At 49.3% G+C, this 18,630-nt stretch overlaps 1 protein-coding gene across 8 annotated transcripts in view; it reads left to right on the top strand.

The window, feature by feature from the left end:
* Positions 1 to 18,630, top strand: part of LOC144944131 (uncharacterized) — a 290,632-nt gene that overhangs the window by 204,818 nt on the left and 67,184 nt on the right. For all 8 annotated transcript variants that reach the window (XM_078872236.1, XM_078872237.1, XM_078872233.1 and 5 more), the window contains 2 exons: positions 2,332 to 2,379; positions 8,738 to 8,911. In XM_078872236.1, coding sequence (XP_078728362.1) covers positions 2,332 to 2,379; positions 8,738 to 8,911 — 222 coding nt within the window. The remainder of the gene's footprint in view (positions 1 to 2,331; positions 2,380 to 8,737; positions 8,912 to 18,630) is intronic.

Below are 18,630 nucleotides of genomic sequence, written 5' to 3'. Positions count from 1 at the left end.
TTTCACGTAATCTTTGTTCCACACATTCACACAAACAAAATAGATGTTACAGAGATCCGGGCCTTTAACAGACTGTTGGGGCAAGTGCTGTTAGCGAGCACCCATGAAGGCCAACACAGCATTAGAGGGGGTGGGTGGTCAGCTCCCCGCCCAGCTGCCTTTGTCTCTCCAATGCATGTTTACTACAAAACGCACCAAATACTTATTCGAGGCTGAACCGACCTAGGGGAGGCCGAGGATTGGTTCAGATATTCGTCGTCGATCTTGGCTGTTAGCAGGCATCGAACTCGGGTCGCCACTGACCACTACACTCCCCAGTCCCCACACTCCCCTCCTTCGTGACACATGCAGAAATGCAAACGTACATACATAAATATTACATCCATTAGCTCTGTATCGTTTCACTTACCTTGCAATTGTATGGACAGTCACAATTCAGGATTGAGATTATATTCCAGAATAAATTATTTTTAAACATGATGGTGTATTGCAGCACCTCTCGTGGCTGCAGGGTTCATCCACGCAAATTGCATGAAACATCTACAAGAACAGAACAAACCTGATCATCAAACGCATGGTTCAATTCAGTCACCATAAGCGCATGAATCCCTTTCAGTGGATGAATACACGTATTGTTGCGCCACTGGTAGATAGACACACACGCACGCACATACCTACGGGTACATAAACAAGTACGGAGGTACCTTCATTTATATCGACCAGGGAAAGAGTGGTTGCGATGATCTACCATTGTTATCGGTGTGCAGCCCACAGCATGCCAGCCTTACACATGTGCAATACTACTAATCGGAAATGCAAACTCTCAAAAGAGGAAATCCTTCCACTTGCATTGGCATGAGGGTTGTGGCCAGGCCACACATCTACCGAACGCTGTGAGTTATCCATTTAAATACAGCTTGTTTATCCATCGGGATTTTACAACTCAGAAGCTACTCGGCTAGTTTGAGTTGCCACAAAAAGGTCACAGCGGTTTCCTGCTTGAAAAAGTAGGGCATTGCTTATCTTCTTCACACTTCTTTGCCAGTGGCGACAATTCCACATTCCGATGCCAGCCGAGGGGGGAAGGAATCATTTTTCACGAGACCAGCTTTTTGGTGACTTCCCAAGAAGTGGAACTTGTTTTGTAAACCCCTCGCGAAAAGATGTGCTCTGGGCGGGCCCTCCGTGTAGACAGTGCGCCGCGAACGCCAGAAACGAAATGCAGCCAAGAGCGGAGAAGGCCACGGCGTTGCATTAGGGATGAAGGAAAAGCAGCGTGGGGGGCAGCGGGGTGCCTATCCAGCCAGACGCTAACGCCCGTGCCTTCACCGAGCCAACGAGCAGACCAGACGCAAGTGCCGAGTGGTGTTTGCAGAGTGCACAGCGCCACCTGGTCGAAGCAGTTTTAAGTTGTGGCGCGTTCAACAAATGTAACTCTTTAAATTATTAAGATTTTTCACCAGGTAATACCCACTGAGCTATGTAGCACTTTGTCAGAAATGACCTGGCCACAAATGATAGCTCAACGAAGTGGCTTATCAAGTGAAAATGTATATCAGCCAAATAAACTAAACACATGTTTCTAAATGTGGGGGGGGGGGGGGTATGAAGACCCGGAGAAAAATCCACGTGTCCACGGGTTGAACATGTAAACTCCAAATATAAAGGTGTCAGGATCAGGATTTTACGTAGGACATCCTGCATACCAGGAGAGGGAGTTAACATCTCGCCACCGTGGCGAGATGTTGGCAGTGGTGCACAAGCACACAAAACACCAAGCCCCACACGGTCGTCTATAACAGTGTGGCCTTAAAAGTAAAAAGGTAGAATCGGTAACATTTATGCAAATTGTCCATTATTCATAGCACATCAACGAGAACATAATGCGCTGTGAAGAAAGGCCATTGCTCGGAACGTAGCCGATTTTATAATTTTCCGTTTAAAGCTATGGTGTTGTTACTCTTTGGGTCTTTCGGTAAAGTCACGTAGATAGAAAAATTATAATGAAAAAATCACGACGTTTCGATCGCAACACAATCATGGTGTTGTTGACAAATGTGTTGAGGTTTTTTTTGGTAATGTATTCAAATTACCTTGGTCTCATGCTACACGGACACATATCCGAATGTGTCTATGTATGTTGAACTTCTTTCACACCGTACATAGCTAACCGTGATAATCGGAGGTTCGTCTGGCCCATGTAAGAGTGGTGGTGCTGGTGTTGACCCGTCAATTCCCGCCCGTGCGGTTTAGATGCCGCTGTGCGCCGAGCGCATCCGAGATGGGCTGCAGGTGCCGTAACGGTGGGGGCGCGTGTGTCGTGTACCCTAGGTGAGGATTCTGATCAAGGATCTGGCGTCGGGGAGCTTCCGGATACAGGTGAGGTATCGCAACACCCACATGCGGGGGTGGTGCCATGTCGCTGTGCGCTGATTGGTGGATACGGCGTTGACGTAGTCTCAGGGATCTGCTGCGGTGGTGTAAAGGCCGCCCCTCTAGACTTACAAAACCAGAGTCTGGTATATCGGAGGTCGTGGGTTCGATCCCAACCCTGACTCGTGTATATTTGGAGTTTGCATGTTCTCCCCGCGTGGATTTTTCTCCGGATCCTCCGTTTTTCCCTCCACATTTTGAATCAATGTGCGTTTAGAATATTTGTGGCCGCTATAGATTTCCACGTGATAACCCAATTTGCTGGGCTTTCATTTGTGGCCAGGTCGCTTCTGAAAAAGAGCTATATAGCTCAGAGTTTTGTTTCAAACGTCCTGAGTTCCATCCCATCCCATGGTGTGGCCGTTGAAACGATGGGGCAAGTTTCTCAAACTCCCCCTCCCAACCGCCGCTGTCCACCCAGCAGCGTAAAGTGTAAGGAGACCATGCGATCGGCAGGCCGAGGTACGGTGGGGTTCAGCGTGGTGTACGCCCACCCATTCCAGTACGTCTAGTCAACGAGGAAGAGTCGACGAAATGCCCTCTCGAGGTCCCCTCATAGTGGAGGCCCTTTCTGCCGGCAGTGGCGTCGGCAAGCAAACGCAGGGCTGCACCTTTTTGCCTTTTGCAGAGTTGACACGGATACACTCGATGCCGTATTTGGCAAGACACTGGTGACTTTGAGCGGTGCGGCATAGAACGACGTATGAACAACAGTGCACTGGACAGTGGCAGCATTTGAATGAAACCACCGCCGCCACCGCACTCGGCAGACTTGTTCGCACGATCGTGTTACGTGAGCTGGGTCCATTAGAGGAGCTCAACTGACACTCCTAATGCTGGAGGACGCTACGTCGAGGATCTGTTTTTGTTATTCCCATCACCTGGCAACCCCAGTGGACACGAACCAGATAGAGAGAGCGGTGGGTGGATTTTGAGGGTTCTGGCAGCAGCGGGATGCAATTTGACCTTCTGGCGATAAGCGGGAGCGGGAGCTGGAAGTGATGTCACCTTTGTCTGTCAATCGCAGTGACAATGAGACTGGGAAATTTTCCAAAGAGCAGCTTCTAGAGTCGAAAATCGCACATGTTGGCGAGCCCGACGGTGGCCACAAAGCTCCCGTGTGCGGTGAGAATAATGGGTTATTTAAAGTCTCTTAGCAATCGATACACAATTAAGACATTAACGCATGTCGTATTTGCATCTCGTTTGATTCACTGGGCTGAGCACAGTGGTCACATGCCTTTAACCCAGTGCTTTGGAGGCTATAATCAGTGAATCATACAGCTTTATTAAGCTCCCACACCTGCTCGGCTGCTAGGTGGCCAGGAGATGGCAGTACAGCAAGTGGGGTTGTGAACCCATCTGTGCAAACCTTCTGAGTATTATCCCCTCGTAGGCATGGCTTTTCCCTGGGCACTGTGGTTTCTTTCCAGAACACTCCGTTGGGGCAGCAGGGTCGTGCAGAGGTCACACAGCAAGAAGTTCTAGTGCCTTTCTGAGTGGAGTCTGTTTGTTCTCTCCATATTCTGCATGGCCTTCCGGGTTCTACAATTTCCTTTCATAGCTTAACATCAAACAAAGTAACTGGTATTAGCCAAACATCCCAATGCTGAAACATTTAGCTGCAAATTACTCAACTGGGATCACACAGCAGCAAAATCACCCGCGACTGTGCAAACTTGGCAGGACCGTCTGTAAAAAGAGGCAAGGATAAGCAAGCGTCACAACAATACAAAATATTGATAATTGGTGAAAAAAATGCAAGCATGAACATTTTAAACCAAGGCTACTCATCCGAAGCACTGTTAAGTTTCTCCAGCATTTGCCGTTACACTTGGACGTCTTGCTGCAGCCGAAAGCGAGCGGTGAATTCTTCGGTGGGGAACCTCTCGATTCATTCACGTAAATCGTTAGAAAAATGTAAACGTTCCCCACGTTAAACGTATACACCGCGGTTGCCATCTGGCTCACCTCTTGAAAATGGATCTCAACTCCTGCTTGTACACCACCCTGCCATGTAGGAATCCGATGTCGAGGATGACTATGACACTTGCTTGTGAACATCCCTCCACAGGATCGCATGCCCAAAAGCCACACGTACTTGACACCTCCCTGACCCTGCCCACTACGTTACATCTGCCGACATGCATTTTACTTCTACATTTGCGAAGGAGTAAGAAACTTGGACTTTATTCTGACTGCAGCAGAGCGCGTAACGCTTCAGGGAGTGACCCCGTTCAGGCGCCGCCCCGAACTCTGTCTCCTTGTATCCTCTTCCCTGTCCTTTCGTTAACTTTCCCCGATTCTCTACCGACTCTCCACCGATCCCCTTCATCTCTCCCAACAGTCTCACAACCGACCCCTCATTTGCATTTGGTCCCCCCCCGTGCTCATTCGAATTCATCTAGACGACCATCGGATTTGAATGGTTCTCCACCTTCCAATCGGATCGAGTGCCCAACGTCGGCTCCTCCCCCTGTGACAGCTCCTCACCAATGAGAGTCGGGCGCGTGACTTTGAACTCACGAGCCATTAGACTCGGCGAGTATTTATTTATTAATAGGGTCCCTTAGACATTTCTAGACTGAAATGGCTTTTCTGTTTTTATGGCAACTTGGGCAACGATAAACGAGCCCTACCCTGGGCCAGCCGAGCTCAAGGTTTGATTCTCTTCGCTCTCGGTTGCTTACCTGGCATGCTGTTGTTGCTGAAGTGAGCCGCCCGCCGTCAAATAGACGGCGGAAAAAAAACCTCGTGACAAGATCAGACCTCTGTTGCTCATGCATAGTCGTTCACATACGTCTCTAATGACCTTCAGCTTGAACTACGACATCGTAACCGTCACCTGTGCGACTGTAGTTCGTGTTGTGAGAGGCAACAGTCCACTGTGCTCTAGTTTACTTAAATTAAGTACCGATTTTTTTATTGACTTTTTTTATACCTGACTTCGTTTTAAATGTAGAAATGTTTACCATTTCATTCAAATTTTATGCAGATCCCGCCATGATTCCCTCGGTCCAGTCTAGGACGTCCGACTCGGCTTTCTTGACCACGATGCTCTTTGACTTAAGTCATCTTGTCATCCAGCAGACAGCCTGGCGTTGTAAGAATGTCGCAGAATTCCAAACGTAAGGAATGATCACTGACTCCTCTTGGTTGCCGCCCTGCGGGTGCCACCGTGCAGTCTGCTCTTCCCGCGTGGCACACGTAAATTAGGCGCGATGTGCGTTGACGTTTTTCTATTGCATGTTCAAATATAAAATGCACCGCGCAGGTGCTCCTGGAATTAAACGTCTCGCGCCAATGTGAGGTCCTCCCACGGAGCAAGCGGCAGCGACGAAAGCGAACGCAGAGCCCCGAAGCATCGGTTCCCAGGCCTGCTTCTCTCCGTTGACCCGGCGTCAGTCCCAGCGTGGCTCGCAGACTTCCCACAACAAATAAACTTTGGCTGCGAGAGCCCCATTCTCAAGTTCGGATGGGAAGGCTGCGGCAGATGCCCGGCTCTCATGACTTCAGCGTCCGCCCTACCCCTCCACCACTGCCTCCTCCTCAAAGCCGAAGCACAGCTGCATTTGTGAAGCCTCCCTCGGGCGCTCGCCTCTTGGTGCCCTGTGGGTTCCCTTCGACGACACGCGAAATGCCCGATCTGGTGCGATCTTCTTATCGGTCACAGCGATGACTGGCCCGCATATTTTTTTTTATTTTCGTAACTTGACAGTGCGTCATATGAAACCATTCCGCCTGAAAATGAACGGGAGGCGCTTAGGCTTCGGACGTGACGAATCCCCCACGTGCGACACCGTACGAGCGTGCGTCCGAAGCGCGACGGGCCGCGGTGCAAGTGTTGGCCTCGCATCGCGATCGCTCGGCGCACGGCTTCCGTTGTTGCGCAGTGTGCTGAGATGCAAGAGCAGGAACGGTCATTCTCTGAAGTAGAGACGTTATCAGAATATGTATTTACACTGGAGGAGGAATCCGATGAGCTATAAAGCTCTATTTCACAGATGTCCAGTACGGACACGGGGTAAGAACTATACAACAACAAACAACACAAAAAAACGATAGGAGTGCAAAGTACAAGAAAGGTAAACAAATCACCCAATCACTTACAAATACAACACTGAACCATCCCCATCCTACCAGACAAAGCCCACTGAGGTAGAAACTTATTTTTCAAAAGCGACCTGGCCACTAATGATAGCTCTACAAAGCGGCTTGTCATTTGAACATCTCAATGATGTGGCAATGAACAACCACGAGCTGCCGAGGCTAAAATGAGTCACATCATGGACTTGCCGGATTTTAGTGATAATGTCCAAGGCTGAAAGATGCAGTTTTAGGAAACCTTTTGGATAATTCCCATTGCAAGATAAATGCAGAATATCATTCATAATTTAGCATATATGCCATTTGTGCCATACTTATAGCGCGAGGCTATCATCACGAAGCAAGGCACTGTTGTCTTTCACGGACACTGCTGTAGTTTTGACAATAGGGAGCAATGTTGCTACATGGCATCCCAACTTCACGGGATCTGTAATGTCCACTGTCATGCAGATGGCGTGCATTTCATGGTCAGTACACCGCAATAATAACCAGGGCGGCCCGACAGGTTTGAACTGAAGCGGCAAACGAGCTCACGCGGGGCACGTCACCGCCCCAGTGTAGAATTAGTGCCGCAGGGATTCCGTGCCTCTCTTTGTCTGTCCTGTGGGTGCTGGAGTGTGTCTCGGGCACACGCCAGTGTACGGGTGTCTCATTAGCTGAAAAATAAATAAATAATCATCCTTGTAAACGCAACTGTAACCCTTCCAGAGTGTGTGCACGTGCGTGCGTGAATTCCTCTCAGTAAGGTGGAACCCATTTAGTGTGCCACAGGGTGAACTTTAAGGACGCAGAAATTGTAAGAGGTGAAATGTGACAACGACTTGTCACGCCGCAGGCCATGAAACAATATGACAGGACTGACTTGGAACTTGACGATTTCTGACCACCGGCTACGTGTACAATGCGGCATGCTGGCTATGAGACACGTGGTAATCGCTGTCACCCCTGGTGAGCAGATTGAGTGTAGCACTCTGAAGAATCCAGCTGTACCGTTGGATCAAAAAATTGCGATCTGTGACGTTAAAGAGATGGAGTTGTGTTTGGCGGAGTTCCCTTTTTACGCTGGGGCGTCTCGGAGCGCTTTGCACGCGTAGATAACTTACATCAAATCTCACCTCAGCCACTTGAAAGGGCACCCACAGTGGCAGCTGTCCCCGTGCAGCGCGAGGTGACTCGGCACGTGGCCTCCAAGCGGACATAAGTCTGCCAGTAGGGGGCGATGATTGCTCCGTGTGATCCCAGTCTGTCTGCACGCTGCACGACCGACCAAGTGTAGGTTTACGTGAATTTTTACATATGTACCTTTGGTTTCACATATGTAACTTTTGGAGTGATTTATTGTCCGGGATATTTGTATGTATATATGTAAGGGATGCATCAATCAATATAATTAACAAAACACCCAAAGGGCATCGAAGGATCGTGCACCACCAACGGCAAGCCAAGAGGGGCCTCCTTGTATGGTCAAAAGCTTTTTACAGCTGTGGTCATAACCATATATTTATATAGCAGTCACGTAAACCTCACAGCGACACCCCGCGCTAAGAATCTCCACCGCCGTATACTACAAGTCAGCTTATGTGTGTGTATATATATATGTGTTATTGGGGAGCGGTAGTGTCGTGTTTAGCGCACTGCGCTACGAATCCAGCGACCTGGGTTCGATTCCCACTCACGGCCAACGCCAGTGACGAATATCTTAACCGGTCCTGGGCCTCCCCTAAGTCGACTCAGCCTCCTCAAATGAGTACCTGGTGTGGTGTGTAAATATCGCCACTAGGGAGACAAAGGCGGTCGGGCGTGGTGCTGGTCACACACAAACCTCTCGTGTTTCATCCCATAGCCCCATAATAATAATATTAATAATCGCACAATATAACTGGTATTAGCCAAACATCCCAACGTAAAAAAAAATTACCTGCAAATTACTCAGCCCCCTACTGCCAAAAGCCTGGCAGTACCCTGCTAAAAATAGTTATGTGCGACTTTCCTTGGATAGCGCTAGTAATAATCATAGACACACCAGCACTCGGGAGACAAAGGTGGCTGTCCACTAACTTCACAGGCAGAATTCTGGCCATAGCATGCCCCCTTATGTGTGGCGTAGCCTGAGTAGGAGCTCGCTCGGGGAAACTTGCCCCCTTTAGTCTGCTGGGCTACACCGGGGATCTTTGTCTTTGTTGCCGCATGTGCGCAGAGCTTTGCACGCTGTTACCGGACAAGGGCCCTTGCAAGAGCCGCTTGCAGCGCTGGTTCTACAACCCCAAGAAGCACGGCTGCGAGCAGTTTGAATACGGCGGGTGCCTCGGGAATCAGAACAACTTCGTCACCATCCTGGAGTGCCTCAAGCGCTGCGCCTCGGTGCCAGGAGGTGAGCACGGTAGCAGGGTCTCTTTAAGACGAATGTTTACGTGCCGGCATCAATCACCTTTACACTTTGTATCCTCCTTCATGGCAGTGTTTGGTTCGAGAATAATTAACTCAAACGGGGTAGTTAATGTCGTGGTGCGGATCTGCCCCACTTCCTGGCGAACTTTGGCACGTCGGCAGTTCACCGCATTTCCCAGGGCACACTTCTTCTCCGCAAGGGGCCCTTGCGCACGTGGCGAGACGTTTAGTGCCAGGAGGACGTCAGCACGTGGCGGGGAGTCGCGCAGCGACCGGAATACTTTGCACCGTCGCGTCTGCCTGAGCCGTGACAGCTCTTCCCTGCCCTTCAGCACGGGAGATGCTGCTACTGCCGCTGCGGCACGGGTGGCAGCAATCGCGAAGCGGTCTTATCGACACGGCAAGAGGCCCCGGTCGTGATCACATGGGTCGGCAGTCCTCTAGCCGTGCCCTTTGCGCCTCACATGACCTCGCCGAGATTTTGGGTGTCGTTTTAGGTTTCTAATTTTGCGATGTTGTTCAAAAGCGCTTGCGATTGGTTGGAATGTAGACACATGGGTGTCAGGCCAATGGCGAGGAGCGTTTCTCTGTGGTGAAAAACCCAATTGTGACTCAAAAAACACATTGCAACATTTCTGGAAGGGAGGTGTATGATCGTTTTATCAAAGAAAGTGACTGCTTTCTTCAACATGTTACTTGTCCATCATCTGCTAAGTTCATTCGATGGGCTGGTATGCAGCCTGTTATAGCCGTCTTTAGTTGAGCAGTTTACAACCTGTGCTGTGTGGATAGAATGGTTTAATAAAATGGGATAAAAAATCGACTTTAAATTATCACCACAAACCACATTTGGGGCACCAAACATTTATAATCGTGAGGATCATTATACTGTGTATAATTACTAAACAAAACTGCGGCACTGTCTATAAATGTATCATAAATTATTCAAGCAGTTTAATTCGGCAGCATGTACTACAGCTGCACCGTTAGGACTGTCAAAGACAAAGATCCCCCGTGTAGCCTGAACAGACTGGTGGGGCAAGTGTCTTAGCGAGCACCTACTAAGGCCTGCACGGCACACGAGGGGGTGGGTAGCCAACACCACGCCCGGCAGCCTTTGTCTCCCCAGTGGCGATGTTTTTACACACCGCACCAGGTACACATTTGAGGTTGAGTTGACCTAGGGGAGGGCCCAGGACCGGTTCAAATAATTGTCACCGGTGTTGGCCGTGAGCGGGAATGGAACTCGGATCGCCGGGTTTGTCTGTGGAGCGCGCTAACCGCTACGCTGCCGCTCCCTATCATTGACACTGTATGCACACACACACACACGCGTAGTCGTGTGAAGGTTTTATGGGAAACCTCATCTCTCAATATCTCAGCATGTTCGCCGTGGCAGCGGTTGGCACGCGTCGTACTTTTTGAGAGTCTCAGGTGGGCCCCAGCATCTCGGCTGTGACCGTCTCAAATGCTCTGGCTAGGCGCTGTCGCAGATGGACTCAAGATTTTAACATAGGAACCTGTTGCCAATATTTCAACGACCCTGTTGAAACCGCCGTGTAAATTATAATGGCTTCACGATAGACGCTGCCTTCATGGGTATCCTGCCAGTCATGGTCTGAGGCTAATTTAAAGAACATAGATTTTTATTTGAAGCTTTCGTGACTGCAGGAATCCATACTCTTTGGTTCTTTCGGTAAAGTCACGTAGGTAGAAAAATAAAATAAAATAAAAAATATATATATCACGACGTTTCGATCGCAACACAAGCGGTCGTCCTCAGGTCGTCCTCTGTGACTTTACCGAAAGAACCAAAGAGTATGAACATAGATTTATCGCTATTTATTGTACATGTTTTGTATACGTGATGTTTTCTCTGACAGTAAATTGGTATTAACGTATTCAATGTAAGCGATTATAACAGGCGCAGCCGGTACCGCATGCAGTTAACATTTTGAAGCCAGTGGTACATTCCTCAAAAGTTTACGCGATTCTGTGCGCATCAGTGTTCTTGCCAGATAGCGGTCCCAGGCTCCATCCTCTCCTTCATGTTGCTCGATCGTCCACTGCCCTCTTCATTCGTCGTCCGTACATCCTTCCTCGCTTAACGTCGTCCGGCATCGCCGTCATTTTCCTTCCTCTTCGTGGTTTATCCAAATGAACTTCCTTCGATCTCCGCCTTCAGCTCATTCCCTCTCACTACCACCTGCCCACTCACCTCCTTCGACTCATTCCTTCTCACTACCACCTGTCCACTCACCTCCTTCAACTCATTCCCTCTCACTACCACCTGCCCAATCAGCTCTTTCGACTCATTCCCTCTCACTACCACCTGCCCAATCCAGATTCTCTTCCAGATCGATCAAATTATTTCACGTTTTTTTCCCCCCCGCCCGAGTCCTGTACACAAACATAGATATACAGAGTCACTCAATGTCACGTTCTGGTACAGCAACGCGGATGCACGCTTGCTCTCGTGACAGGTAAACCCCTCCTACGGCATTGAGAATTGTTAGGAGCTTGTCACCTGGCGATACGTTCAGGGAATGCAGGTGGGGGGGGGTGTGATGGTTCCGTGTCAGTTGCACTTGCTCTTCCGCTGAGGGCTTTGCGATGGAGTCGCCAGGATCATGAGGCCGCGTGTGATGGTTTAGCGGTCAGAACACCGGGAGCAACGCACGCTACTGAACTTGCCCCGTGGTCTTCAAGATGTGGCCACTTTGACACCGGTGGCTCACCGACCACCCCTTTCTTCATACACGATTGGGATATGGATCGGCTGCGCTATGCATCGTGGGTATCTGCTGGCCTCGCTCACTCTTTCAACTCTTGGCTAATGTTGCATGATGCAGGTGGATTCTGTCGGTGTTTGGCATTTGAAAGCGTGGTGGTGGTGATGATGATGATACTCCACTGATGGGCAATCACCAGACCAGTTCTTCACCTGTTTAACACGTCGGCCCTCGTGACCAATATTACTTACAACAAAGGTGTTTTTGGGTTAGATTGCATAAATAAAAATGTGTCGTTAACCCACCACCACCCGACACAGCCAATTAGTAAGGTTTGTCACGTAAACAAACGTGCCAATTAGTTTCTACTTCACCACAACGATGTGTTGGAGAGTAAACCTACAACATTGAGTGATTCGAGTACGCCGTTTCCCTGGTCATGACAACCAGCTTCATTGGGCGATTTGCCAGAACTTTGAAGAAGTCTTCCTGTTTCCGGTCTTAAATAGAGTGGAGAAAGCGCTGAGGATGGAGCCACTGCCATCGCTGTAGAATGATCACGAGAATTCCGGTGCATGGAGAACCCCGAGAGGGGGGGGGGGGACTGCATCACCTCCTCACACCGGAGCCAACCAGCACCGCTGCACGCGTACCAAGCGGAGTAAACTCGTCCGCACGAATTCACAGTTTGGTGGTGCGATACTCTATGTTTTTTCGGTAAAGTCACGTAGGTAAAAAACTAAATAAAATAAATTAAAATGAAAATAACTAAATTAAAACAAATCATGACGTTCCGAACGCAACACAAGCCTCCGTCATCAGGTGGCTGCTCCAGCAAAATTACTGTAGCGTATGAAGAGAGCTATTTCTGAGACGCATGTTTATATTTAAATGTATTTTATTTTGTTTTTTATCTACGTGACTTTACCGGAAAAACCAATCCTTGCAGTCACGAAAACTTCAAATCTAGAATTGGTGGTGCGAGTTCACGCTTTCGCAATAGGAGCAAATGATCCAAACCCAGGAGAGTGTACGTGAAAAGGATTACTGCCAACTTATAAAGTAGTAAACTTTTGTTATTTTTCTTCGTTGCCCAGGAAAGCCTCACTGGGTCTCAAGACGAAGTAGTGAGGAGTCTTGGGGCGCCACGGTGGCGAGATGTTAACTACCTCGCCTGGTAGACAAGGAGGTCGTGGGTTCGATCCCGACCCTGATGCTTGTTGTATATTTGTAGTTTGTGTGTTTTCCCCGTAGTCATGTGGATTTTCTCCGTGTCCTCTGGTTTTTCTCTCCACATTTAGAATCAATATGCATTTAGAGAATTTAAGCGCGAAAAATCTCCACGTGATAATCCACTTCATTGAACTATCATTTGTGGCCAGGTCACTTTTTGAAAAAGAGCTCAGTGGGTCTTACCTGTTAGATAAAAAAAATGTTAGTTTAGTTTAAGACCCCTTTATCAAGAGGGTCCTGCCAAGTTTTTGCAGTAAGGGGGTGATGTTTAATAATTTGCAGGTTGTGTTTAGCATCGAGATATTTTCACCAATACCAGTGAACTGTAATGTTGTTGTTTTTTATTAGCTATGTGAGGGAAACTGGAAAACCCAGAGGAAACCCATGCAGAACAAGGGGAGAACACACAAACTTCGCACAGAACGGTGCCCGTGCTGGGACTCAAACCCAGGCTCTTCTTGCTGTGAGGCAGGCTGGAAAAACATAGATTTAATAACACACAATGAAAGGTGTGCATTGCACGGCAGCTTTATCTTATCTACACGGTGTAAGGCTGAGTCCTCTCCATACTTGGGCCATATGGCAACAGGGAATACTGACGGACTTGTACTATGCTGATGAGTCCTAATGAGGACGAAATCGGCCTACAGTCGTCCCTGTTTTACCGCTGCCCGTTGGGATGGCAGACATTTTCTCAGCTCTTCGAGTCCGCAGTGTAAATAACAAAATGGCCACGCGTACAGTTCCCTTGCGCTGGCCGTCTGCGTAAGGCTTGACAGCTTGTGTTACGTGCAATGCTGCACACTCTGGGCGTTGTTGAATCTTCCCTCTGCTCACACCGTCAGAACCATTGGTGGCCAAACACAACGCATGCGAGCAGGCAGGAGACGTTGCGCTGGAACACGTACGTACGTGTTTATGTAAAACATTTTTCGTACAGTACATAGCCACTATGAGACATCTCCTTTACCAGTGGCAAAATATAGTAATAGGTTTTTATTACTATATTTGATAGTGCGCTGTTTTTGATAGTGATAGTGCGCTGTTTTTGAGTTGTACGCCTTTTGGCGTCATCTGGTCCAACACTAATGGAGACTAAGAAAAGCTGTCTCGGGTGTGGACCAATCAACTTCAAGGACAGTGCACATCATTATCAGAGTTGTTTCGTTTTGTTTGCATTTTGACTGCTTGTGTTGTGGTTATTGAAAACATGATGCCTTGTATAAAGGTGTCAGTTTTGTACCAGTTTAAAGGGTAAACACCTATTACTATAGTACATAGCCAATCGTGCTAATCAGAGGTGCCGGGGGAAGGACAACAAACTAAAAACAAAAAAGCAGTTCTCAAGAAATGAGTTTTAAATCTAGATTTAAAAGTGCCTAGCTGCCAGTGGCTTCCTGATATGGCCGCAGAAGCGCATCTGAAAGCGCGCGATGCGGTGACTGTCTTTGTTTTACGGCTAGCCAAAAGCCATTGCTGTGATGATGGTTTATACTCCTTGGACACGTGGCGGTACTGGGGTGAACGGGCGAGCATCGTGTCCGGAGGTGCTCCGTGACATCGGGCGCCGTGCGTTTACGGTGCAGTGGTTCTGACCCACTGTCTATTCTTACACTGCCACGCGCAGATTAGGACGAGTGTCCTTCAGAGCGTTGGGTCACGGGTGAGCATAGCTTGGCAGCGCAGGGAGTAGGCAGGGGTTTGAGATCGGTCGTCCAAGCGTGGGTGTTGCACACCTCTAATCAAAGTGGGCTCTACGCAAACAAAATTGTGTGGGGGGGTTCCCCCTTCATTTGGTTTAAATGTCATCTCTGAGAATAAAAAAAAACATGCCACGTGATGGACAATTGTCTCTGTACAGAGCACGTGGGAAGATGCACTCCCCCCCCCCCCTCTTATGTATGTGTGTATAAAAAGATCACTGAAGGGATTTTTAAAATACTTCTGCGATATCTGCTTCCACAGGCCATGGCTGTAACACATGGGCTTACACAGCGACACGAGCGTTCCGATTGGATCCTTTGTCTCGTGGCATGACGCGGATAGCACAAGTGGAGTAGAAAAAACCGAACCGTTATCTTCAAGTCCACGTGCCCAATGCCTCGCTTGTCAGTGCCACCTGAGGTCACGTAACTCTAGGGCTTCCAATTTCCTACTCTTACCATGGGACCTTTTTGCCAGTATCGAGGTATTAAACATAAGCATATGGTTTACCCTTTTTGGCAATACAACCAGTGTTAAGATGTTCAAACACCAAATAGAAACCTCTTGCAAAGAAGCAAGTCTGCATTAACCACGCGCATTTGTGGTGAACATGCAAACAAATTCTGATAATCGATACATTGTCTTTGAAACTGATTGGCCTACTCCCGAGACATCCTTCAAAGAAGGACAGCCTTCAACACTGGTTTTATTGCCAGAAAGGGTGAAACCTTTTCTTATTTTTCATAATTCACTCTTATTGACCGTACAAATGAATGGGCACGATTAAAGTTAGGTGGTAGCAATTGTTTTTTCGCTGTGGCCCGTGGACTATTCGAGAGTGTCAAGCAAAGCTGGGATTCTAACTTGTATTCTGTAAATGTTGTGCGCTGCCCTCAAGTGCAAGAGGACAGGTGTAATCTTCTTCTAGCCCCGAGGCCATTGGGGCCATCGGGGCCAGAAGTCTGTTCCCTTCACGCAGCTACAATCTCGCTTCGGAAAATAGTGACGCGTCCCGCGACGGTGCATCTTTCCGCGGCTTCTCGTGCGCAAAGTCGCTCGGTTTTTTACAAAGCCGGCATTTCATCGTCCACGACCCCACAGCCTGCGCGCCTCACAGTCCGTGCCATCGCTATTATTTGGCTGCTGGGTGGCGGCTGGTCTGTCTCAATTGCTGACGCAGTCTCCCGTGTGTTGTTTCCCAAGTCCGTTGGTTTGGCTGGCCGCCGTGTGGGTTGTCGCGGCGCACGCCATCACGCGCTTCCCAGCCAGCCTCTGCGCCGGGGTGGTTTAACAAATCAGGCAAGAGCTGACGGGGCAAGCCACGGGGGCCAGTGCTGGCTGCACACGCTTCACGCACCCACCCAGCAGGCCCCAGAACCCGGTTCCCGCAGTGCACCTCGTCGTCACACCTCGTCGTCACACGGGCGCAAGGCGCAGTGCCATCACAAGATTATGGGGTGTGAATCTGGGAAGCACAACAAGAGTCGAACGGGGAGGCACGGAGCGGCTCATCAATTGACAGATTGAAATCGATGTTCCTTGCGATCACAATACCAGCATCGTATAATAGTGTGTCTTAAGAATACATTTTTCACAATTTACTCAAAGTGTAGTGTTACAGTACCTTGGAACAAAGCAAACGCATTAGGCAGTATGGACGGGCTGGAATATTATGACACAAATACAAAGCGGATAGTCCCAACCACACAATGAACTGGCAAATTATCCTTCGACAGAGCCAACACTGCAATGAATTAATCTTTGTTACTCTAAATCTAAAATTTATAATTGAGGTTCATGGGTTCGGTCGTGCAAACAATGTGTTGTAAACCCCCCTCCACCCGACACACATTTTTTTACCCGACCTCACCTAAAAACTCAATTATGAACCATAATCTTGGCCGTAAAAGCCTGCGTACGAAAGTAACCAAAATCTGTTATGAATTGCAATGTTTGTTGGCAGAAGCCTCTGCGTTAGGAGAGGTACCACTTCGTGCTTGCGTTGTCACTGAACTGTTAGCTGCAGAACCCATGCCCGCAGCCACGGTGGCGATGACGTCGTCAGAGAGGAGGACTGCCTGCCCAAGCCCTGAGGCCTGCTTGAGTGAGGCTTCGTTAACCCATGGGGCATTGCTGCCTGCGTCGCCTGCAGCCACTCACATCAACCCCTGATGGGCTCTGTCCTGGCTTCAAAAGCGCGCTCTTTCTTGCTCGAAAATATCCACACATTCGCTTCCCATCCATGCTGAACAAACGATTCCACTAACTCGCGTTTCCGTGCTGTGAGAGCGTCTTCTGTGTGTGCATGCATATATGCATTTTCATATCAATACATGTAATGAGAACTTAACCTTGGCAGGTCCCTCCTGAAAGAGAGTCTTGAGACTCAGTGAGGCTTTCCTGACTAGTTAAAACTTCTGCTCTTCAGGAATTGTAAAGACATTTTATACCAGCGGTGTCAAAGTAATTTGACCTGTGGGCCACTGAGGCCAACTGGCCACATCATTGAGGGGCATTCGTAAGTTGGCACGAGCACCACGAACTCCCCTGGCGCACCACACGGTGCCACGTGGCATGTCGCCCGTAACACGCCTGCCCTATGCCACGTGCATTGCGGCGGTGACGTGCCCGGCCGTAGAGCCTTCCCCACTTGTTGCAGAGGCTTCGGGGTTCCCATCCGGAAAGCCGCGCTGGTTAATACCTGCGCGTGCACTGACAATCGACGTTAAAAGATCCTGTGACGCCGTTAGAAAGAAAAGTAGGACGTTGTGTGCTGGCGTCAAGGGCCCAAGTTGAATCGCCCCCGGCTGTGAGACGACTGCAGGCGGCGTCTGTGAAACGCAGCGGCTTCCTTCGCCGCGGTAGCCCTGCGCTTTAAGAACGGCGGTGAATACGAAATGTACTCGATTTTACATTCGCCCCTTTAAACATTTGTTACTCAGCTCGGCACATCAGCTCTGTGGTGTTGATACAATGAGTGCCACCTTGTGGTAGGTTCAACGTGATTCGTCCGATGCAGACTGGGCCCCGCCATGGGGAATGTGGATTTACCAACCTGCCTCAGGACTGCCTATGGAGAAGAGCACCTCCTCCGAATTCTGGTTTTAGCACCGAGACACTTTGACTTTTCCGTTTACTAAGGTGGCATTAGTGGTACGTGTTCTGATAAAGATGAAGTAAATATTAGGGTTACAGGATATACTGTATTCGTATCATGAAATGAGCACGTGGTGAGGTTCGGCTTAAAAATTATGATCAGGTTTTACGTTAGAATGTTTGTTATTTAAATGGCTGTATTTTATAGCGGCGTTAAAGGTTAGCACGCGCTTCTGAGTTTTGCGTAGAATTCTGTGTTGCAGCTCAATTAGAGGAGGGCACGCGATGCAGTGTTGCGGTTAGGACAAAGGCGTGCACAGTCGCCACATTATAATTGCCATGAAGTGCACACGGGGAAGAGGCTGCGCATCGGTGGAGAGAAGGTGGTGGGGACAGGACCCTGGGGTGGGCACTGCCCCAAAACGTGTCCCTTGTCCCACCCGAGTTCATCCACTCCCCATAGCGCGATACCACTGTTGTTAGGGTGGCCCTCCCCCCAAAGACAAAGATCCCCTGTGTAGTCTTAACAAACTGCTGGGGCAAGTGCGGTTCATGAGTAGCACCCATGGAGGCCGGCACGGCATACAATGAGGTTGGTGGCCAACACCACACCCGGACGCCTTTGTCTCCCCGGTGGCGATATTTATACACCGCACCGGGTACTCATTTGAGGCTGAATCCACCCAGGGGGAGGCCCAGGACCGATTCAAATAATCATCACTGGCGTTGTTGGCCGTGAGCGGAATTCAAACTCAGATTTGGGGGGGGGGGGGGGAGACAGCTTTACTGGGCCCATCGCAATCTGAGTAGCACTTGAGGCCCCGTAGTGGGACGCAGGGCGCTGGGTCGCGGCGGGCCGGCCCAGCGGTGCTGGCCACACGCCGGGGAGAGAGCAGCCCCAGAAATGGAGGAGGCAGCTGACGAAGCGAGCCGCTCT

Source organism: Lampetra fluviatilis, chromosome 2 (genome assembly GCF_964198595.1).
Source record: "Lampetra fluviatilis chromosome 2, kcLamFluv1.1, whole genome shotgun sequence".
In the NCBI taxonomy this organism is placed as follows: Eukaryota; Metazoa; Chordata; class Hyperoartia; order Petromyzontiformes; family Petromyzontidae; genus Lampetra; species Lampetra fluviatilis.
This window is presented reverse-complemented; position numbering and strand designations above follow the sequence as displayed.